This window comes from Eleutherodactylus coqui, chromosome 1 (assembly GCF_035609145.1).
Source record: "Eleutherodactylus coqui strain aEleCoq1 chromosome 1, aEleCoq1.hap1, whole genome shotgun sequence".
NCBI lineage: Eukaryota > Metazoa > Chordata > Amphibia > Anura > Eleutherodactylidae > Eleutherodactylus > Eleutherodactylus coqui.
In genome coordinates this window covers 195,445,913-195,470,757 of record NC_089837.1, presented here as the reverse complement: position 1 = coordinate 195,470,757, position 24,845 = coordinate 195,445,913, and the positions used below count along the sequence as shown (strand labels likewise).

Below are 24,845 nucleotides of genomic sequence, written 5' to 3'. Positions count from 1 at the left end.
GAATGGGAGGGGAGGAGATGGTAGACCCCTTCCACATGATAATCAGGATTTAACAGAGAGAACAAACAATTTAATTCAAAGATGTAGGAACAGGTGGGCTAGAAGGACAAATTGGGTGGAAATAAATAGATGTACTCAGAGAGATGATGAGGATGTAGATCAGTATTATCACAGACTGAAGGAAGTATTTGACATCTATAGTGGACTAGAGGCACCAGAGGGAAATCAGGAAGAGAGAGATGATCCGAATGCTGCATATAATCAGCAGTTAAAGAATGCGTTTGTAAGTGGAGTGAAGAAAGAAATAGGAGGTTATATAACGAAGCATATGGTTACCCTTAGAACAGGATCATTGCAGGATGTTTTGGAGTATGCAAAACATGCAGAAAAGTGTTACAAGGAAAAGGGTGAGAAAGTGAGGTTTTTTATACAGGGAGAGGAATGTGATATGATGGTTCAAGTAAGTCAGAGAGGTCATTGGACAGCGAGAGGATGTGAAAGTAGAGACAGAGGAAGAAGCAGAGGAAGAATGCAGCTCGGGGATTTAAATGTGTGTTTGAATAATGGAAGTCTAGTGATTTTGCCCGAGAGTGCCCTGAGAAACAATGTTCTCAGCGACCTTGGGGAAAAATGACTAGGAGGGGTTGATGTACAACACTTGGAGGATCTCATGGCAATTTCCACTGCCTGAGATAGATCTCCAGGTGAATGGGCGGATGATTACTTTCCTGGTGGGCTCAGGAGCGACCAGAATATTAATACATCCCAATATGTAGCCAATGTTAAATGTAGTAATAGTCATATCCTGGTAAGAGGGGTTAATGGCCGGACCTACAGGGAATCCCTCTCTGAACCAGTTATAACAGACCTAGAGACAAATAAGCCTGTGAAATGTCAAATTATATAGTCTTGAATATGTCCAGTAAATGTGTTGTGATGAGATATTATGATAGAATTAGGTATACCTTCACCAGAGTACCTCAGGGCTGCTGTGAATCTCCAACAATTGTCTCCCAGGCTATGTCAATACACTTAGCCCAGTTCCAGCCTCTTAGAGGTAGTCAGCGACTACTGCATGTTGGTAGTCAGCAGCAGACAGTGGAGAGAATTGTGGGGGGACACAGTCGTACTCTTGAGGTTTATTTATGAGCAAGGCCATAAAAGTAAACAGGTAGAAACTCCAATACGGTCAGCAAACGGTTAAATATTTGGGGTATAACCTGTTAGATGAAGGTAGGCAAGCAATTCTGGAGGTCCCAAAACTATGAGCAAATGATGTCCTCTTTGGGAATGAGAATGTTACGTGTGCTGCTGGGATTTGTTGTTCTATTGTGTTTCCAGCAGCACAGCACTCACAGGGTTAATGATTGAGCTGGCTGGGTGTGGTGCTGTCTGCTAGCCAATCCCCTGGTCAGTCTATATGGCCCCTCAGGTGGGCCGTCATGAATGCTTGTCTGGTGAGGGTTGCAGTGTGATCAGGTTCATGTCCGTTTGTACGTTTAAATTCTGTCAGTTTTGTGTTAGCTTGCTGTGTGTCTTGTCCTGTTGCAGCGTGCAGTGTGAACGGTGTCCGGTTCTGCTGGACTCCTGGTTAGTGTAGGGACTAGCAGTATAACCAGGAGCCGTGAAGTGGCCTGCTAGTTTCAACATATTGTACAACATGTCAACTAATACCTGGTATTTATATTCAGCTTCCAATCTGGTACTAGTGGTTGCATTTTGTGTGCAGTGTATTCTGGGTCTGTCATGTGGCATGTGAATGCATCCTGTTCTGGTGTGTGGCTCCTAGGATCAGCTAGGGCCCAGATCCGAAGACCGCTGGGCTGCCCTTATTAGGGCAATGTCCCCGCTTAGGTAGGGCCACTGTCATCCTCCCTTGTAGCACAGGGTCAGTTGCCTGAAACCGGTGTGAGCCCCGTGTGACCCTGGTAGTACCAGTATGTGTCCCCTTTGGTCATGATCATGTGGGTTCCGTGCTTTGCCTGCCCACACGATCGTAACAGACAAACTCCTACAGCTCCTGGATCTCAAATTCTGCATCTCTGACAGCGCTTCTTACCAGACTCATCTGTGATGAACTTCTGGCTGCAGTTGACCGGATCCAGTGAGATGGGCTGTACATCTCCGTTAAAAAAAAAAAAAAAAGCTATCTTACCTAAATCGTTCTTCAGATGTGCAGCAGTTTTGAGCCATGGCCTGTGTCATGTCTCAACAGGGGGGATGGTGGCACTCATATGGACAGTGTTCACAGCCTAGGGGTTTACAAACTACTCTAAAAAAAAAATTTTTTGTCTTGTATTATTTGTGCTAAACAATGCCGAAGGGAGTATAAGACCAGGAGGGGGCGCCGTCCTACACATGGGGGATGCTGGGAGAGCTCTGAGTGTAACTTCTATAGAAGGGGTGACGAGCGCCATACTGGTAGATCTGCTCCCTGACCTACTGACTGCAATCCCTGCTAGCCGTCATAAACCGCTCCTGCAGTCACACAGTTTCTGCCGTCACACGGCTAAATGTCTGACCATTGTCTGTGTATAGCATCCCTCACTCTCCACCCCGCCATACCGTGCACATCTCCACCCCGCCATACTGTGCACATCTCCACCCCGCCATACTGTGCACATCTCCAGGCCCTTTACCTTCTGTATCACCCCATTACTTGTAGTATGTAAGCTCGTTGGAGCCGGACCCTCACCCCTATTGTTCGCATTGCCTGATTACTATGTAACCGTGGTTCTGTAATGTTTGTCCTTCTGTCTTTCTGTATCCCCCCTGTCTATGTAAGCGCTGTGGGATATGTTGGCGCTATACACAAAGATTATTATAGTTGTGTGTCAGATGAGGGACTTGTTGGCATTGCACACAAAGGGGTAAGGCGTGGCTAGTGCTTGCCTGGCTTGATAGTACTCCTAGTCAGGCCACGTCCCTGGTGGCCATCTTAGTGCTAGTCATGGCCTGCGGCCATTTTAGTACCTGCTGTAATACCTTCGGCCGCCGCCCAGACGCCATCTTGGCTCCTTACATCCCATAGCTGTACCTTCTACCTGGCATCCCAATGCTTGCACTTGTAGTACACAACACCAGTGATTAGTGCCTTCTCTGAACTGCATAGGAATAGTCAGAACCCTCCATCATTGTCCTCTGTGTGTTGATGATATGTTGTCTACCTGAGGTGTGTGCTATAAGATGGGGTCAGCTCACAAATGGTTAAATCGTCTGTTACATGGGAATGCTTGTTTCACCCCCACCTTTTAGCTTTAGAGTTCAGTGAGAAAAAGGGAGGGGGGGGGAGTGTGACTGACTCTAGCCATGCTCTGCTTGCTTGAAATGAATAGACCTGTAATGAAGATGATCAGGAATGAAGTTTAGTATAAACCTGTGTGAACAGGGAACGTCCATTCTTGCTGTTATTTGTGTACATGTCAGTTCTGTGATTGGTTTGCAGTGATTTTGATTGTTAAATGGTGTTTTCAATGTGATAATGTCATGTAAGATATAATAATAATGAAGTTGTTGATAATGTGAGAGCTGAGTGTCCCTATTACGGGAAGGATAGCACAAGGATGCTGCAGTTAGCTGAAGGAGTCCAGCCACAGCTAAAGCTCTGTTTATCTTACTCCATCACCTCTCCTTGATAAGAGAAATTCCTGAGGGGGGGGGGGGTTAACGTTGGAGGATCAAGCGACTGCAGATGATTGGAGTAGTAGTAGTTGTGTAAATCTTAATGTTATGCAGTAAATATTGTGTATAGATAATGTTAATAATTATATGAGGTAGAAAGACTTGACCCCACGATAGATAAAAGTTAATGACAAGTCCTCACGCTGTGATGAACGTAAAATGTGTGATTAAGCTTCTTAACTGTACCTACCCCCCACAGATAAGTGATCCATGTTATACATTGAGTTTGCTGTTTCCACCTGTGAGCAGGGACCAAATGCCTGCTGTTGCCTCTGATCCTGGGGTTATACTTGCTTCGCACTACCTGGTAATGGGACCAAGGCAGACTACGGGAGACTGCCTGAGGGATGCTGTGCGGAGAGGAGAACCGTAAGGGCACGCTGTCTCTGGGATATGGCCTGAGCTACAGAGAGCACGCACAGATGTGTGATGGTTGTGTGGTGACCGGGCCTAGAACAGGTGCCAGGTACAGCCCCTAACGGGATTGTGCTTGGTACAACTGATAATGCCTATATACCTCATGACCTCCGAGGGTAACAGCAAGGGCCGTGTCCGGAGAACTAGGGACACCTCTCCCAAAGGTTCCTCGGACCCATCGGGGTCCCAAGGGGGGTACCGGACGAGTATGGGACGAGAAATCGGATGGCTGCAGGGGGTTTGAGTCTCTTCTTGCATGGTGGGTAACAGTGAATAAAAATGTAGACTGGATTATATATATATTATAACCAACAGAGATTTGTTAATTATACAAGAGATGCAATCAAGGGCCTAGCGGAACAACTAGGACACACCTTACACTTATTGCATGGCAAAATAGAATGGCTCTTGATATGTTACTAGCAGAAAAAGGAGGAGTTTGTAAAATGATTGGAGGATATTGTTGTACTTTCATTCCTAATAACACAGCACCTGATGGTAGTGTTACTCGAGCACTGGAAGGGTTAAATGCATAATAAAATGAACTAGCTGATAACTCTGGCATAGACGATCCATTCACAGACTGGTTGGAAAACTTGTTCGGACACTGGTCACAAGTCATATACTCCACATTAGTCTCTATGTCAGTATTTGCCTCCATTCTAGTACTTTGCGGTTGTTGTATTCCATGTATTCGAGGACTGTTACAAAACCTTATTAACACTTCCATCACCAAAACTATGTTTCAAAATATACAAGATGACGAAGAACAAGATGGCTTACTGGGTCAGGTGACCACCTCTGTATGACAAGTGATGGTTAAAAGTTCTACGAAGAAAGCGCCATTTTACTTTGATGATTTTGAAGTGTGACATTTTGATTCCAGTGCGTTCTGATTGTACCGGAGGATCGCTCTAATAACTGATGGACACTTCGATAAGTAAGATTTTATATCATGATGGACAATCATTTATATATGAAGAAAGGAGCATCAATCTCATAATAAATCAAGGCCAAGCTTCTCTTGGGGGGGCGGGCCTAATTTTGGGTACAATTAGTGGAATGACTTCACATATATATATATGCATCAATGAAATATTTTTTTATGAAATAATTATATACTTAGTATTGGTGTGAACCCAGGCGTCCTGGTAATAAAGCTTCGGGCCGTAGCCAGGGGGTCTGTGGTAGGTAGAGTCATTATATATGTGTATTTACTGTGTTGACATATTGATCTAAAGTGGGGAATGTTAAGAAAATTGTAGATCAATGTATCAGTTAATTATTCTATATTGCATTGTAGACTAGGAATATATAGCAGTGAAGGGGTTAAACGAAACTCTTCTATAGGCCTGCATGTCTTCTGAGGAAGAAAGATTAGGAGATAAGACAGTCTATTAAATCACTCATGTATGTTTATAGTATAACATACACAGGGAGAAGTGACTAGACTGTATGGTGCCTTCCCAGGCCTTCCTTCTCCCTGAATTTATGACGGTCTTATTGTATGTAATAGATACACTTAAGGAGGTGTAACTTATGTTAATCACTTATATTTTAAGCCTATCATATATCCTTATTCACCTTGGAGGTATAAACTTTTGCTGTGATGTCATTTATAATATATAATCTTTGACCACCTTAAAATTAAAGCAGAAATCATCTGATATAGCTCAGGCTGATTGATGTGTTTCTCCTGGGCCCAGACTTCTGCACGGGATCTGGGACCGTCTTCTCTTTGATAAACACATAAATTCTCCTTACATCAGGGGCGGATTCCACATGCGGAAACTAGCTCTAGTGTGCATGTGGCTTAAGAGTGCTGTCACGTGTGCAGATTTTGTTCTTTTTGATGCAAAAATGAGGAGTGGATTCAGAAAAAGACACATCTTGTCCTTCATACTCTCCCTCCTTTTATGAAATGCAGCTGATTTTAAAATTGTATAACTGTAAAAACAAACAAGTGTGAAATCCAGCAACCCACGTGGATGGGGCTCCTCAACATCATTCTATAAAGTCATCTCATGTACCCTTAATGGCAGAGATCTGCTTTGCGAGCTTAAGAGATCCTTTCCTACCTTAGATCTGATGTTGCGCTCTACATGGGCCGAGGGAATAATGAAAGGAACACCTTTCGGCATTACTATAATTTGCAATATCTTTTTGCCCTAGATTGTGCAGGAATACAGAGTAATGCAAGGGTCACCAAAACCACCTCATTATTCAAGTAAGGTTCATTTCAAACTTTTGATGACCTAAAAGGAAAAATTGCATAAAAGACAAAAGTCAGCTCTCTGTTATTTGACTTTTTGTTAAGATGCTGAGGGCGAATTCATACAGAGTAAATTTTTTAAGTAAGCGCTCATCAAAATCCACCCAAAAGTCAGCAGGTTGAGAATAAGTGGCAGATTTTTTTATGCTGAAATCAATGGGGTTTAATAAAATCCCATTCACTAACATTGTACTGTAATACATTGCAGAATTTCAGTGAGGATAACAACAAATATGCAATCTGTGAACTGACCCTAAGGGCTTATTCACACGGTCCTAATTACTACTTGTGTGTGCAACCGCTTGCAAACAGCATACAGACCGTTACAGTAAATGGGATTATTCAAGACTTTGTGTTTTAAAAAACAAAACAAAAAAAACAGTTTTTCGAGAATTCTTGATAAGCAGCGCTAGGAAACCAAAAATAAAAGATAAAAAAAAGACACAATTTTAAAAAACTGACACGCATCACAGATTAAATGGATTAATTTCTCACTGATCACAGTCTAGGGTTATTTATCCTATTTGTAAACTGGCCTGCTTGATCATTTTTTAAAATGTTAGCCATTAAATATGAGAACTAAAAGGCATGAAGATGTAGGATACATTAAACATCCGGTCTCTCAAGTTCAAAGACTTCATAGAGCATACTGTACAACCAAGATAGGGTTTAGTCTAACGCTCAAGAGCGCCTTTAAAAGGGACACTGACCTTTCAGACACATTACGCTCAGCTAATGTGCGCGTTTCATGAATCTTATAATATACTTTCATTATTTTACCACTATAAGTCAAGTGTGAAGTGCAGCCCCTCTGCAATCCACTGCTTGTAGTTAGGCAGTCAGCTCCTATAGTAACTGGGACATTAGGACATCTTAGCTACGGAGAAGGGATACCTCAACAGGCTCAGCTCCCTGCACTTACAGCTTTCAAATCTGCAGTTAGTGTGTACATAATTTCTGCCTCTCCTGATGTTGCTAGTATGTGCAGGGATTTTCATGTTGCATACATTACATGCATCTCCAGTTTGCTGCAGGCAAAGCCTAGGTCGCAGCCAGGGACATCATGTGCCCTGGGTGGAAAGGGGAAGTAGATGGCGCCAGACCAGCCTACAGTCAAATCAGCTGCATGCTGCAGGGGAGCAGAGGAAGAGCTACCTTTAGGGCTAAAGGACCTGGGATGCAATCAGGTGGTGACCAGTCTCATGTATAGAAAAGCTGCTGGAGTCTGAGGGGCCTATGATGAGACCTCTGTAAAGTCAGTACCCCATCTTTCAAAAAAGTTAATTTTTCCATAAGTTCTGGATGCACCCCAAAGAGTTCTAGAGTTCCCAAAAAATTTTAAAAGTAGTTCTAGCGAATTAAACAAAAAAAAATTAACAAATGTATCTCTGCGGTGCTAATTTCCAAAAATGATATTACTAAATCAGCGAGAACTTTGTAAATATTGGTTCTAGAGCTTCGAGCATTAAGAGTTTTCTTCAGAACTCTTGAGGTGCTACCCAGAACTCTTATAAAATCGCGGGCTTTCCCCCAAATTTTTTTAAACATAACTGAAATTTTTTGATCCGGCATCTAAAAATCAGCGAGAACATTGTAAATATGGGTTCTAGAGCTTCAAGCATTAAGAGTTTTTTTCAAAACTCTTGATGTGCTACCCAGAACTCTTATAAAATCGCCGGATTTCCTAAAAAATTATTTACACATATGCGGAAGTAAAAGTAGCCACATGACTTCTAACATGGATTCGGTGGCTGAAACAAAAAAAACCCCGAAAATCGCACGTAACGGTTTCTTAAATGAAGAGCCATGTCAGAAACCTGCGGCAACCATGCGGCTTTCTGATGTAGATTTTCACTTAAGTTTACCCTGTGTGAAGAGATCCAGCGACGCAGGACAGTTACATATGCAATGTCCCCAGCAGCTGGAAAAGAGGTTGGGCAAAGCAACCCCAAACAAAGTTTTTGGAGTAGTGTTCATGAGCCTTTAGCTAAACCGCTGGGCTTAGAGTAGAGTAGTGCCACAGAGCGGTATGGCCACAGTGTGATTGAGAACTCCACTGAAATACTGTTTGGTGCGGTTTCAAATTGATTGTTAAGTGGCTGCACAATCTTGCTGGTAAACAGCGGCTTTATCGGCAAAACGCAAAGCCAATAACAGTTTACAAACCAAGCCAACATGCTGCTTAGCGCATATTTCAGCTGCATAACAGCTGCCTAGAAACGAGACCGTGACGCATTACCCTCAGATGGGCAGATCCAGGCCGCACAATGTAGGAACAAAATAAAAAAGGTGACATTACATTAATTCTTTAATTGATTGGGGGGAGGGCGCGCATGTGCCTGCTGGGTGGCAGCCAGCACATAGCAGACCGGAGCAAGAGACCGGGGAGCAGGTGAGCCGCAGTAGTCACTGCAGGGGCACGGCTCGCATCCCACTCTAAGAATTCTCACAGCTGGATCCGACCAGGCCATCTGCAAGAGGCCTTACTAGGTCTTCTGTGCTTGCATGGTCACAGCACATATACAGACCATGTAAACACACAAGACATAGCAAAGTAGCTAATAAATGGGGCTGCTTTGCCTACAGCAAACTGGAGACACACATAATCCCTACAACATAAAGCCAACTGCACATAGCAGGTTGAGTAAATAAATCATCAGGAGAGGCAGAGATTGTGCACACTGACTACAGATTGCTCTGTATACTGTCAGAGGCTCAGTGCCAGTGTGGGAGGATAAGCCTGTGAAGCCCCTCCCCCACAGCCAAGAGGACATCCAAACCTCCTAGTTACTAGAGAAGCTGAATGCCTAATAACAAGCAGTGGATTGCAGAGGGGCTGCACTTCAGTCTTGATTTACAGTGGGAAAGCAAGAAAAATTAATGACGGTATATTACAGATTTGATGAGACACATATGGGGCTTTTAGATGAGCATAAGTTGTCTGAAAAGTTGCTGACCTTTTAATGCCTCACGCCCACAGGCGAGTTTTCACAACGTACTATGCTTGCGTAGCACGGCCATGTTATACGCCGTGAACGGAGTAAAGTGATCCATGCAGTAAATGGATCATCAATGCATGCACCCGAGAGAGACAGCAGCATTCTCTATTTCTCCACCACACGGCTTGTGCTGTATATTTTTGTATTGGCAGGGTATACAACGCTGTCCATATGCAATACATTGCGTGGGGGCGGCGAGTCATACGCAATCCCACTATGAAGCAGAGCGAGGAATTCAAAAATAAAAAGACAGTCACTCTGTGTGTGAGATACAAGGCATGCGTGGTACACTCGCTGCCCATATGTGGTCTCTGCCAGTGGAGCTGGCATCACAAACACTGGTAAAATGCAGCGTTTACCGATACGTGTGTGAACATGAGGCTCCAAGAACATACAATAAAGACTTAGGTCATTACACATAATTCTGCACTCAGCACCATGAAAGGATTCTAGAAATTAATGGATGAACGTGGCCAAAGGAGAGAACAGAATAATACATCTCAAACGGCTGCATTAAAAAGAAATAAAAAACATCTTTTAAGACACATCCCCCTCTTCTGACATTAAAGTGTACAGCGCCTCTGTGATTCAGAAAGGAATTACAAATATGAGATTACAAGAAAAATATGTATTGAGGTGTGCCAACAGTAATATATATAATATATACACACACACACTACTCTGGATAGAACGCAAAGTTTGTATTGCAAACGTCATTAATGAGTGAAGCGGACCATCGTCAAATACTAGGTATGGCCAGCCTCCGCTACTTCTTATACAGGTTGTGAATGGATGCAGACAGCGTTAAGGCAGGGGAACTTCATTTAAAGGCATGTCAGGCCATTGCACTGAACAATGAAAAACTCTTTCCATAACTCTGCAATGGTACTGGAAAGTCTTCTTTCTGCCTTGAAGGTGAACCAATTTGCATCACCCCCCCCCCCCCCCCCACGGTCTATAAAATTCCCTACGCAAATTGTGCACCCTCCTCAAAAACAGTAACAGCCAAGATTCTTAACAAAGGTCTCACCCATCTAACCAGCACTCTCTGACGAGGCTCATGACCCTTGAAACAGCTGTCTGCAGATAGGGGTCTTTTCTACACGGTCAAGACTCTGGCTTATATCTTTAGTCAGGTTACCAGGCCCGTTAAAAGGGTGAGACTGACTCTTAGGCCTAAAGCCCAGGGCCGTGACTGGCTCCGCAAGCAGAACACCAAAACAGAGTCTGTCACGAGCAGAAATCAATTGTACATTTCCACTCACGGAGGGAAAAAAAAAAAAAAAAAAATCGCAGCATGTTCTATTTCAGCGCGGACTCGGCTTCCAATTGAAGTCAACTGAAGCCATCCAATACAAAGCCCTTCCGCAATCATTGCGACGGCACGGCATAATCTGTACTGCGCATGTGCGCCGGCTGCACATTCACAATACAGTTTATGAAGAATCCGGACAGATACGATTCCACCGCGGGGCCCCCATGTGGAATCCAATCCGGCTGTGTGCATTCGGCCTTATACTTAGCACAATATAGTACCAATAAAAACTACAGAAGAAAGCGATAAAGCTAATTTTTTTTAAGTTACATTTTATTCTATAATAGAATGGTACTACTGAAAAATACAAGCCGTCCCGAAAAAGAAAAAAAAAGCAATAACGTGGATGTGTCATCAGAAGAGTCAGGATGAAAAACTGAACATAAAAAAAAATATATAGAAAAGTGGTGCAGTGACAAGAGTCCAAATGTGCAGCACATATCAATTACCAGGAGGATTCTGTGCAGATGTTATTAATTAGAGATGAGCGAACGTACTCGGATAAGCACTACTCGTCCGAGTAATGTGCCTTATCCGAGTACCGCTGTACTCGTGCTGAAAGATTCGGGGCGCTCCGCTGCTGACAGGTGAGTCGCAGCGGGGAGCGGGGCAGAGCGGGCGGGAGAGAAGAAGAGAAAGATCTCCCCTCCGTTCCTCCCCGCTCTCCCCTGCAGCTCCCCGCTCCACAGCGCGTCCCGAATCTTTAGCCCCGAGTACAGCGATACTCGGATAAGGCACATTACTCGGACGAGTAGTGCTTATCCGAGTACGTTCGCTCATCTCTATTATTAATCTATCATACATACTTATTAGTGTGTGGATGAGATTTGTATACGTCTGCCCCAATGACTGCTACTCTGCTAATGATGTAGACTTTTCACGCGGAAATTCCACTGCGTCTACACCCTATGGAAACCTAAGGCCGCGTTCCCACAGGACAGAAATCCCGTGGAATGTACACAGCGGGACCGCACGGAAATTCTGCGAGATTTCCGCAGCAGAAAGGCAGCTTCAAAGCCGGCACCATTCGGCGCAGGATTGAAGTGGCTTGTCCGCCTGTATTCCGTTGTGAGAGGAGAGAGCCCGCAGCGGAAATGGCGGTCGAGGACACTGCAAGTCTTCTACTTACCCATCTGGGTCTTCATTTTCTTCACTGTGGATGTGTGCGGAAGCACCAGCTGGTGCGCCACCGCAAATGTTTTTTTTAAACTGCTTTCCGCGCAGACAGGCTGCGGATCAGACAGCTTCCATTGACTTCAATCAATAATCCGCACTGAAATTGAGCATGCTGTGATTTTTTTTCCAGACCAAACAGTCCGCAAATCAAATCTGCATGCTTTATTTAATTTGCGGATGCCCACGGTTTCCTATGGCCTCATGTCCACTCAAAAAATACAATCCGCGCAGAATCTGCTGCGGATTTGCTTTAAATAGAATTTTTTGGCATACAGATATCCGCACACATTGCTACCAATGTGATAGCAATGTTGCTGATCCGCGGCAAATGGAGCATGCCTCGTTTTTTCTCCCACGCATGGAAAACGCTATTTTTTTAAAATGCCATCCGCGGGTGCAAAAATCAATTTAATGGACCCGCGGATGGCAATGATTCCCTATGGGCAAAATCCGCTGTGGAACCCGCAATTCCATTTACCCAGTGGACATGAGGCATATGGGTTGCTTGATTTGCGGATCTTCCGCGCATCAAACCCACCTGTGGACATTGGGCTTAACATGGATTGTGGTGTGCCTTATATAGAAGCGGCGGATTCTGCAGAACAGTGATAAAAGTGACATGCTGCAGACTAAAAATTCTGTGTGGATTTTTTCTGCAGCGTTTGGACAAGATTTGTAAATTCTCGTTGTCTTTGCTGCTATTGTAAGGTTGGGGTCACACAGAGCGGATATGCCACGGAAATTCTGTGTGGAATTTCGCTGCGGCAAATCCGCCTGCAGCCACTAATCCCGCATTAGCCGGTCATGTGGACAAGATTTGTCAAAAATCTCTCCCACGCGGAACGGCCAATTCGTCACAGCAAAGCTGGGGCTGCAGTGCAGATTTCCCAGTTGCAGCATGTCCATTTATTTTTTTTCTGTTGTGGCCGCGCTCCTCTTTATGGAGGAGTCGGCTGCAACGGAAAAGCATACGGCCAAGCCACTTCAAAACCTGCAATTCAGTGCCGCTGGTTTTGAAGCTGCACTTTCAGCTGGAAATTGTGCGCTTTTTTCACTGCGAGATTTCTGCCGAGAATACGTCCCGTGGGAACCCAGCCTTAACGCAGTAGATTTTCCATGGAAAATTTGCAACCAACCAGCCCCATGTGAACATGCCACAGGTTGTGAGGTGAGACTGCATTTTGATTCAGCCCTGTCAATGGGTAAAATCTGCATGCAGAATTCTGACACGTTTCCATGTGAATTGGGGACATGCAGATCTGTGTGAAGAAACAACATAGGGCTTGCCTGCTAGTAGCGCTAAATCGGTGTGTGGAACCGCAACGGAAATGCTTAAAAAAATAGATCACACTTGTGTGGTATGCGAGTGCGCAGCGTTTTTGTTTTAAGCGCTCCCATACACAATAATGGGCGCTTCTTGAAGAATAATACGATGTGCAGATTTTTCAGACTATTGGTTCGACTGAAAAACACAAACAGAAAAAAGAATTGCTTGTGAATGTACCCCCTGAAATGGACGGGTTGTTTTCCTGTACAAGCTCTGTCCATCTCGTAATCAAACAACACTCATGTGGGGAGAAGAAAAAAATATATAATCGCTGGTGTGAATACAGTCTTAGGCCGCCTGCACACGACCGAGTCAGACTCCGCATGCGGAATCCGACACTGGCAGCGTCTGTGCGTACCTTTTTTCTCTCTTCATCTGTACTGCGTATGTCTGCACAGCTCGCCGTCAGACATGTGAAGTTCAGGTTTTTTTTGTTTTTTTTTTATAAACGCCGCTTAGCGATGATGCGGAGTTGGCAATCTTTCTGCAATGTCAGTTGCAGAAGGGCCACGGATGAGACGGCTTCTATTGACGTCAATGGAAGCTGTCTATGCAAAATCTGCGCAAAAATGGAGCCCCATGCGATTTTTCCTTCTCGAGCAGAAACCATTATTAGTTTCCACTTGTGTGCATGAAGAATCACTTTCCATAGCGTGTTATGGACAGTATTTGCTTTGGAACCCAGAGGCGGTCGTCCATCCCGGATTACGCAAAGCAAATCCGCCCGTGTGCAGGCTGCCTTCACACAGGTAATGAAATCCCACGATTGAGAGACGCACAACTATGAAGCCGGTTCTTATGTGGGCTACACACAGGAGTGATGTTTTCCCGCATCTCACTGTGAAAATATATGGCGGCACGTCCTATCTTCGGGTGTGCCCTCGCATCGCATCTCCTATTGTTTTCAATGGGGCGGGTGGTCTCCCATTGAAAAATTGTTTGATACTTTACCAAAGTGATGTGAGGCGGTTTCGACGCAACACCACCTTGCATCCGTGGGGAAATCGCATGTTGGTGAGCGCGATATCGGACTCTGAAACTGGGCCCAATATCACGCTCAGGAACGTGCAATTTACTGCAGGGAAGTAGGATCCGCAAGTGTTTCCCATTGTTTTCAATGGGAAAACCTGGCACAGCATGCAACTCACGCACCGTGCGACACTTTTCCCGACCCCATTGAAAACGCGGGGAGAGGCATTCCGAGGGAGCGCACAAAGATAGGCCATGCTGCGAGAAAAGTGAAAGCTTCTGTGTATGACCCCATTCAAAAGAATGGGGTTCATATTCGTGCGCCGCACAATTCTTGCGTGATTTTCTCGCCTGCGTGAAAACGGCCTGAGGCCGGCGGCACATGGCCCTGATTCCTATTGCGGAATCTGAAGCAATTTTCATGCATTGAAAGGCACGTAAAAGCGACTTTTCACTCACACTTGCGAATATGCATTGTGTATTACGCAAGCGGAGGGAAAAAAATATCAAAACATTACGACATGCTCTATTTTGCTACAAACACTATTTTGCTACAAACAGCTTCCATTGATGTCAGTGGAGGCCATCCGACCCGCAGCCCATACACAATTAACATTGCGGACACCTGTGTCATCACATAGTAACGGCGAGACAAATACAAATATTGGAATAATAAAATCTGTACTGAGCATGACCGACGGCGAGCCGCTGCTCTCATACGCATTATAGAAACCACAGGTACGCAGGGTCACTGGGCAGCTTCACGTCTGGAATCTGCTGCGGGCTCTGAGCCGGGCGTGAGGCTGGCAGTACAGTTAGGCAGATGAAAGGTGCCCAGCAGTCAAGTATCTGGTGTGGTAAATTTGGCGCACGTTAGACTCTTTATAACCCCCTCTTTGTGTTCAGCTACATGCACACGAGCGCAAAACTCACGTGGTTTATGCGTTGAGAGACACACAACTATGAGCGCCATTCTTTTGAACGGGGTCACACGAGAGCCATGCTGCGAGGAAAAACAAATCTATTTTTTTTTTTTAAATCCCCGCATGTCCTATCCTTGCGTCCCCTCTGAACGCCTCACCCATTGGTTTTGATGGGACCTTTAAAGACATTGCGTGCCGTGTGATGTGCTGAGTGCGATGAAATCAACGGAAACCGTGTCTGATCCGCTATTACACGTGATGATCGGTATTTCCCAGAAGCATCTGTGGGATAAACGCACTTTGACCAGCGTGACATGGCGCTGGCCTGTATGACTGCTGCCTCATGCCGCCTGCACACAGCTGGGTCCGACCCCACATGCGGGATTCCCGCAGCAGAGTTTGACCCGGTGCCAGGCTTACCTGTCTGGCGGTCTTCACCTCTGCTGCCAATGTGCCGGGCACAGGGGACGCTGCGCCGTCGCTATGGAGATGATGATGCTGCCTCCTCTGCTGTGAATGGGCCAACTGGAGTATGTGTGGTTGAGAGGACGCCGTGCCGTCGCAATGGCAATGATGCGGCTCCTGCGGACGTTCTGCAATGATGGTTGTGGAATGGCCACAGGACGGACGGCTATCATTGACTTCAATGGATGACGGCCGTGCGTAGCCCGCAGGAAATTGCAGCATGCTATCACAATCGATTTCCGCTCGTGGGCAGGAAATCGCGTTTTGCCATAGCATGTTACGGGCTGGATTTGCTGCGACATCCGGAGGCGGAACCCCACTGCGCATTTCACGATGCAAATCCGCCAGTGTGCAGGAAGAAGCAGTTTCCCATAGCATGCTATGGGCGATATTTGCTGCGGATCTGCGGTGCGGACGCCTGCAGCAAACATCCTCCCGTGAGCAGGAGGCCTAATGCCGGCTACAAACAAGTGGGAGCCCGCAGGGGAATGCGGCTCTGCTCGTGACCCCGCATACCCTCTTTGCCTGCAGATGACCACAGCCGCTCGCTGGCGGTCGTGCGCAGTAGATTTAAGTCTTTGTATTTCCCATGCTGTTGCTAGGCGATGATGCGGTCCCCGCGACCTACCTGCAATGTCAATGGAGGCCGTCCGCGCGGAGGCCGTAGTAAAATAGAGCTTGCTGCAAATTTTTCCTCCGCTCGCAGAAAATTGTAATTCATTTCTGCAAGCGTGAAAAGGCGCAAGTACATACCTCCCAATGCAGGCCGCGGATCCTCCGTGCGGCCACGGATTCCGTAATAGAAAGCACGCGAGACCGCCGCAAAATACATTGCGACGCACCACACATACGGCGGGTCACTTTGCGCCAGCGCTGTCATGCACACATGGGGCTGAATCCTCCCCAATGCTCAGACTGCCCCACTAGGTGAGGCCGTCCAGAGTGCACAGTGTCAGGTAGCTGCTGGCTACAGCAGGTGTCAGTCGTGCAGGGGTGGATGGAGGCCGGCAGTCTCCCCTCATAATCCCCGGTGCCGGCGCCCCCAGCTGGCAGAAGACACTCAGGCCAAGGCCGGCCGCGGAGCTCAGCAGGAGGGGCGTGGAGACGGAGGATGTCAGCGCGGCCGCCGGGCCGGAGAGGTCATGTACCCGCCGCACGGCCTGGCGGCAGCGCCCTCCCGCGGCGGCCCCACACACTACAGCCGGGCGGCTGCGGAGGTGACAGGCGGCACATGTATGTAAACACACAAAGGAGCCGAGATCCCGCCCAGTCCGGGAGCCACCATTCCCGCTGCGGGGCCTCCGCGCACACAGCCCCGGCGGCCGCCGCCGCACAGTCCCCGCCCGCACTGCTCCCGCAGCCCCGCACTCACCTGACAGAAGCGCTGGCAGTAGTCGCTGGCCGCCTGCAAGGCCTCGTCCTCTCCCGCGCCGCCCACTCTCCGTAAGTGGCTCTCCAGCTCCTGCAGCCTCTCCTCCAGGTGCGGCAGTTCGGCGGAGACGTCGGGGCCGGAGCTGGGGCCGCTCTCCCTCTCGGCCTCCCCGTCCGCCATATTCACACCCCGCTCCGTCTCGTACACACAAACTCTCGCTCTCACACACCGCCACTCGGCGGTCGTGTCTAGAATGGAGTTGCGCCTGCTAGCTCTGACGTGGGGAGTCACGTGCTCTGCGCGCGGTCACGTGACTCCGCTGGCTCTCTAGCTCTCTCGCCTTTCGCATTCAGTCCGCGGCCTGCAGGCCGAAGCGCGTAGTGGGGAGATGGCCGCTGCGGCTGGGGGCGCTGTACTAGTGTTGGGGGCGGCGGTGGGCGAATACCTTCTACGGGGGAGGGGGTGGTGACGTGTGGCTGGATCACTGGGGTGATGTATGGTGTGGCATGCCCAGTGCCAGTGTGCCGTGCCATGCCAAGCCCAGTGGGCTACGGGGAGGAACTTGGATTCTTATGGGCAATACATTTCTTTTTGTTTGTTTTTCCTTGTGCACTAATGAAGAGTAGGTGTAATAAGTGATAGTGCTGGCAGTTGTCCTCAGGTGACACCGCTGAAGATGGCATAAAACAAAATGGGCATTATTTTGGGCACACAATTGTGATTTAGTGGCCCAAACCCATTCAACCCTTTGATCTATGACTGTGAGCCAACAGCCAGTGATACCCCACATAACATATTACAGCCTGACCCAAAGTCATTCTGCGCATGAAAGGTGGCATCAAAGTTGGCAGACAGACGTATTTTACTGTTTTGAATACGTAACATGTTTTCAAAGGGTTAAATGTGTTTGAGCCACCAATGCCAACATACAGGGTGATGATACTAATATTAGCTTAGTCTAGCTATATTCTGGGCATGAAAGTGCGCAGCTAGCCACTTTTTTTTTGAATAAGAAACTGGTGACTTTGAAGGGTTAAAAGAATTTTGGGCACAAAAATATAGGTTGAGAGGGGTAACATCTGTTCGTAGGGAGAGCACCAAGAAGGTGAGTGAGGAGACTTATAAGGCCATGCATGCTCCTCTGGGAAATATATGCAAATAAGGAAGATGGAACAATCCCTCTGCAGCGCCATCTACTGGATGGCAGCATTCCTGTAAGTCAATATCAGACCTTTTATACAGGTCTGTTCTTCAACTCCCAATCATTGCTCTACAGACCTGTATTAGGCCTCATTCACACGGCGGCCGCAATATCGCTGCGATGTACATGCGATTTTGTAGCGTCAATGATGCTTTTTTCTTGGGAAACGTAGCGTTGCGTCGCTGCTGCCCGCGATTTTCTTGCATGATTAAATTACACAATTTTATAGCAAGAAAGTTAGGACTTTTTTAATGTTGAAGTTGCATTGCACGAAAATCGCAAGTTCGTGCGATGTGATGTGATAAACAAGGAACTCCATAGGGAAACATGGGCTACAAAACAGGGCAAATCGCGGCAATATTTAACAAACCGCAATTTTGTATTCTCGCAATGTAGCAGCCTACAAAACATCACTCATGTGAAGGAATCCATTGGAAAGCAGGGGCGTCACATACATGTGATTGGTAGCTTGTGTGAAATCAGCCTAATGGGTCTGACATTGATTTGCAGGAATGCTGCCCCCCAATAGGTGGCGCTGCAGAGGTATTGCTCCATCTCTCTTAATTGCAAAAAACAGAACATGCTCTATCTGCATATTTGTGCACTAAAGGCTCCCATAGAAGTCAATGGGGGGTGCACAAATGCGCACGCAATATGGAAGGAGATGCGTGAAAAGCTGTGTAATTGCACTGGGAAAAGAACATCTGGAACCAATTAGCCATTTTAATCGGTTGTGTTTGCTGTGCGCGAATGAACATGCCTTGTGGGCAGAAAAAGTACAACAACATACGCAAATACACAAAAAAGCCTCATTCAGAACGCAAAAACACAGCGCTGAGGCATGTGCAAGTGTGCTTACACCAATGTGAAGCTGGGTTTAGGCCTCATGTCCACGGGTGGGTTGGATACCGCAGCGGAATCCGACCTTGCCCGTGGCCAAGGACTGTGCTTACCTGTCCGGGTCTGTACTGCAGATGCGTGCGGAAGCACCGGCTGTCGTGCCGCCGCACATGCACAGTAGAGATTTTTTTTTTTTTTTTTTTTAAAAACTGCTTTCCCATGGAATCCGTGGCCCGTCCACAAGGGCAGGCCGTGAATCAGATAGCTTCCATTGACTTTAATGGAAGCCGTCTGTGCAAGAACCGCAGCAAAATGGAGCATGCTGTATTTTGTTTTCTAGACCAGAAGGTCTGCAAATCAAATCCACATGCTTTAATTAAGCTGTGGACGCCCATGTCTCCCTGTGGGCGTCTTCAATGCGCACGGGGCATTAAAATGTGCCCCTGGACAATGAGCTTAAGGCTGCGTCACACATGGCATTTTCTGTTGTGTATTTCAAGTGCAGTAGAAAAACGCTATGTGTGAATAGGAGCGCATATCCGTCCATGTATTTCACGGACATTAGGTTGTACCGCCACTAGCGTTGCATTTCAAAGCGCGGTAGAAAGGGGGCTGTGTAGGGGCACACTAGTCACAAGGAGAATGGTAACACCCAGGTGTCAGTTTAGTCATAATACTTTTAGCATTCTCAAGAGGAATAACAGATGCTCCAAATTCTATATCAGACATCTTAGGAAGGCAGACATGTCTGTAAAGGGGTTTTGTCATTAAAGAAATCAGTACCTACCTGTATCTCCCCAGGCAGCCTTCTTCAAGCATCTTCTCCTCGCTGATCTTCTCCAGTCCCCCGGGTCACCTCACCGCAAGCCGTCCAGATCCTCTTCTTCCTGTTATGGAGCGTCCATTCTTGGTATTCTTCTTCCTGCAGGTCAGTGTAGGTTACGTCAGTAGTGACATAACGGTGACTGCCTAGGAAGGAATGCCGATCTATTGCCGAGACGGCACATGTGTGCCGTCTCACCGCAAGAGTTCATATACTATTGCAGAGAGATATTGCGCATGCGCAGACTCGGCAGTAGCTCGGCACTCCCTACTAGGCTATCAATGCTACGTTACTAGTGATGTAGAGTACATTGGCCGGCAGGAAGGAGACTGCAAAGAATGGAGACTTTGTCACCGGAAGACGAATAATCATCCGGCCTGCGTTGAAGTGACCCGGGGCGACTGTAGGAGACAGGAACAGATCGTCGGGGAGAAGATGCGGTATGAAGACTAACGGGGGAAGGGAATAGGTAAGTATAGAATTCTGTTTTTCTAATGACAGAACAAGTCATCTGGTTTGAAAGGTGGATGTATGGAGAGCCTGGTGTTTTGGTGTCGTGATTGTGAGCTGCAGAGTCCTGGAGAGGGTCGTGGATTGTGAGGGTAGCAGGGCTGTCGGGTTACGTAGTGCATGGAGTGTAACATAGGTGACTGAAACTTTATGGGAGAAGACTCGCACATTTTGGTGGGTGTTCTATGCAGACTGTGTTTGAGTATTTTATTGGGGCTACATGCTGGAGCTTATGTGAAGTAGGTGAGTGGGTAAAATTTCATCACCGGAGTTCCTTAGTGTGTGCGATTAAGCCAAGCCAGGATCCTACTACACACTAATGAGGGGCAAAAACCCTGAAACAGCTGTCTGTGTATGGATTCTGGCTTGGTTTTCAATTCCCAATCAAATCAATGCTTGACCTGTTTAAAGGGTCAAGCATTGATTTGAAGGAATGCTGCCATCCAATAGGTGGCGCTGCAGAGGTATTGTTCCATCTTCCTTATTTGCATTATCCAGAGGAGCATGGATGGCCTTATAAGGCCGCCTGCACATGGGTGGGTTGGACCCCGCATGCAGGATTCCTGCAGCGGAGTTCAATCTGGTGACTGTCCGGTGACCCCAGCTTACCTCTCCGCTGTCTTCTCCTCTGCTGCTGATGTGTTGGCCAACATGCCGCCACACATGTGCAGTACAGAGGACACCGCGCCATCGCTATGATTGCAGAATGGCCGTGGGACGGACGGCTCCCATTGACTTCAATGGAAGTCGTCCGTGAGTGACCAGCACAAAATCACAGCGTGCTGCGAATTCTCCCCCACGAGCAGAAAATCACAATCAATTTCCGCTCATGGGCAGGAAATGCGATTTGCCATAGCATGCTATGGGCTGGACTTGCTGCAGAATCTGGAGGCGGAATTCCACTCCAGATTTCGCAATGCAAATCCGCCTGAGTGCAGGAGGCCTAAGTCTCCTCACTCACTTTCTTAGTGCTTTCCCTATGGAGAGATGGTACTCCTCCTAACCCCTTAAGGCCCTTTTTCCCCCATTTTTGGTTTTTCCTCCCCCCTTTAAAAAAAACCATAACTCTTTTATTTATCCATCGACGTCGCTGTATGAGGACTTGTTTTTTGCGGGACGAGTTGTATTTTTCAATGGTACTATTTAATGTACCATATAATGTACTGAAAAATTATTAAAAAATTATTTTGGGTGCATCTTGTTTTTATGGCGTACACACTGCAACAAAAATGATCTGATAGCTTTATTCTATGGGTTATTATGATTACTGCGATACCAAATTTATGTAGGTGCTTTTTTGCTTCACTACTTTTATTTTTTTCAAAGATATTTAGTTTTTTTAAATTATTTTCTGCCGCCATCTTCTAAAAGCCATACCTTTTTTTTCCACCTACATAGTTATGCGAGGGCTCATTTTTTGCAGGACACCCTGTAGTTTCTATTGGTACCATTTGGGAGTACATACGACTTTTTGATAGCTTTTTGTTACATTTTTTTTTTTTGGCGACGGGGCCTGGCATTTTTTTTTTCTGACGACATTCGCTGTGCTTTTATGCACACAGCGATACCAAAAATGTTATTTTGTTTTATTATTTAGATTCTTTTATTATAAATATAGTGAAAGGTTTGTTTTTTTTTTAAACTTTTACTTTTTTTAAAAAATAATTAGTAAAACAGTTTTTAACTTATTTTATTATTTTTTTTTTTTAAATCTCCAGAGGAAACAAGAACTTGCAATGCTTTGACCACTCCTGCAGTATGATGTAATGCCTTTGCATTAGATCATGTCGCAATTTGACAAGCATTCTATCAAGCCACGCCACAGGCATGGCTTGATAGGCACTCTGCAATGGCTGCCTTTGGCCTTTCAGGAGGCCTCCAGCTGCCATGACAACTGCACGGCAACCCACGTTCTCATCGCGGGGGGCTGTACGGGACGCCTAAACATCAGTCAGGGCATTTAAAAGGTTAACAGCTCTGATCAGTGTCGCGGCTTATCAGAGCTGTAGGGAACAGCCGGCACGCGCATTGAGAGCTTATAATCTGTACTGCTCTCCACAGGTCCCCTGCAGGAAGCGCCGGATTTCCTTGCTGATATGCTTATAGGCTGCTGCAGCCAATGACAGAGCTCAGAAATATAAGAAATATAGGATTTTCTAAATAAAATGTCGGAGCTCAAAATGTCAGATATGATCAAAATACCATTTGCTGAAGCAAGAACCTAGCTGGGGGAGCGCTAAGGGGAGAGGAGAGCCGTGACAGGCACCAAAGTGCCAGGAGAAGAAGGTGCTTGCCAGTGCCTGCCAGCCTGAGCCAAGAGCAAGGAGGGGTGCAGGTGGAGGCACACGGCACCATATTGGAGTAGCCTCTATGAGGCTGGGAGTGGGGTCTTGCCTGGTGACACGAATATTGTGTCACGCCCAGTAGATCCGCTCCATTGATAGGGGAAAGTTTTTTGTGCCCTGCAGCGCATATAGAAGTGTCACAGACCCAGGCAGATTGAGAAATGCAGCACAGAAGAGCCAGCCCAGCGATAGCAGAGAAACCTGTAGTGATGTGAGCTATGGAAGAGCGGTGACTGGGGAAGCAGCATAGGAGGGATAGCTGGATAGGGCTTGATGGCTGAGGCCAAACTAGAATGACTCTGACCATGTGGAAGGAGAGGAAGGCTGCCTTCCCCACCCAGGACTGTGTCCTGAAGTAGATAATGGCGAAATGGATCCGGAACATCAAAAGTTGTCAGATAAATGAGGGTGACCTCTAGTTACCAAGTGTGCATACACTTGCCAAGACTGTGATGGACATGCATGACGCGTTAAATAGTTACTGCATGTTAGTATGTAGGACTGGTCATGAGGGAGTTAATGACGTGTACTACCATGTTTCCTGGAAAATAAGGCCCTGTGTTTTATTAATTTTTGCCCCAAAAGAGGCACTAGGTCTTTTTTTTTTTGGGGGGGGGGGGGGGGGGGAATGGCTTATTTTACTTACCTAGTAGGCGCAGTTCGGGTCCCCCTGCTGGTCTCTGAGGTTCCGTAGCTCCACTGACCCCCAACAGAACATTACTTACTGGTCGCAGGATTCATAAATCCCACCTCCAGGAAGCGATGGGCCTGATTGGTTCAGCAAGCTCTGTTCTCAGTCAATCAATGCAGCACTTGCTGAACCAACGCGATGGCTGCGATTGGTTCCGCGAGCACTGCTCTCAGCCAATCACAGCCGTAACATTGGTTCAGTGAGTGCTTCATTGATTGTCTAAGAGCAGCGCTCCCTGAACCAATCAGAGCCACCGCTTCCTGGAGGTGGGATTTATGAATCCCGCCACCAGCAAGTCATGTTCTTTGGTTGGCCGAGGAATGCATGATGAGCGGCAGAGCCACGGAACCTCGGAGACGAGCGGGAGGGACTCGAATCACAGCTGCTAGGTAATGTATTTTTTTTAAATGTAGTCTAGCTAGGGCTTATTTTCATGGTAGGGCATATATTTCAAGCCTTCCAGAAAATAAGCAAAAATCAGAGTAGGGCTAATTTTAGGGATAGGTCTTATTTTGGGGGAAACACAGTAGTTAGGTGGGGGTTCATGCTTTGTATGTACTGAGATGGCATGGCACTTCACAGAGGGGCTACACGTGTACAGAGGTTACGTGACATGGAAGTGATGTACATTTTCTCTTTCTCTTCCAAATAAAAGCTGGGCAGAAAGGGGTGGACCCTATTATATTCAATAGGGTCTGTATGGCGCTGTTCGGTTTCAGCAAGAGACGGACCTGTTCGGCCACAAGGATTTGCCTTTCCTGCTGCCCAAACGGAGCAGAAAAATAGAGCCCCGTGTGCTGTTGTGAAAGCACCTTACTTTGAATCAATCCCATGATGCATCAGCACAGCTTTTGTTAAAGGGGTTGTCCCGCGCCGAAACGGGTTTTTTTTTTTTTCAACAGCCCCCCCGTTCGGCGCGAGACAACCCCGATGCAGGGGTTAAACAAGAACACCGGACAGCGCTTACCTGAATCCCCGCGCTCCGGTGACTTCTTACTTACCTGCTGAAGATGGCCGCCGGGATCTTCTCCCTCGGTGGACCGCAGGGCTTCTGTGCGGTCCATTGCCGATTCCAGCCTCCTGATTGGCTGGAATCGGCACGTGACGGGGCGGAGCTACACGGAGCCCCATTGAGAAAAGAAGAAGACCCGGACTGCGCAAGCGCATCTAATTTGGCCATTAGACGCTGAAAATTAGACGGGCTCCATGGAAACGAGGACGCCAGCAACGGAACAGGTAAGTGAATAATTTCTTATAACTTCTGTATGGCTCATAATTAATGCACAATGTACATTACAAAGTGCATTAATATGGCCATACAGAAGTGTATAGACCCACTTGCTTTCGCGGGACAACCCCTTTAAGACTACACCATTTTTGCCTGTTGAGAGGAACAGTAAAACTATCATTACCTTCTATACTCACCTAAATAAGCTACAGACCATAAGTATACAGTCAGGAGGATGAGCTGTGATCTCCTCTATTATAACTGTGTGACAGGAGCTGTGTGATCATCATC

The 24,845-nt window shown here is 46.7% G+C and overlaps 1 protein-coding gene across 1 annotated transcript in view; it reads right to left on the bottom strand.

Annotated features, from left to right (window-relative positions):
• ZNF292 (zinc finger protein 292) overlaps positions 1-17,169 on the bottom strand; it is a 51,660-nt gene extending 34,491 nt beyond the window's left edge. Inside the window, exon 1 of the mRNA XM_066605069.1 lies at positions 16,917-17,169. Within this exon, the coding sequence (XP_066461166.1) occupies positions 16,917-17,096 (180 nt within the window). The 5' untranslated portion in view covers positions 17,097-17,169. The remainder of the gene's footprint in view (positions 1-16,916) is intronic.
• Positions 17,170-24,845: the final 7,676 nt, after the last annotated feature.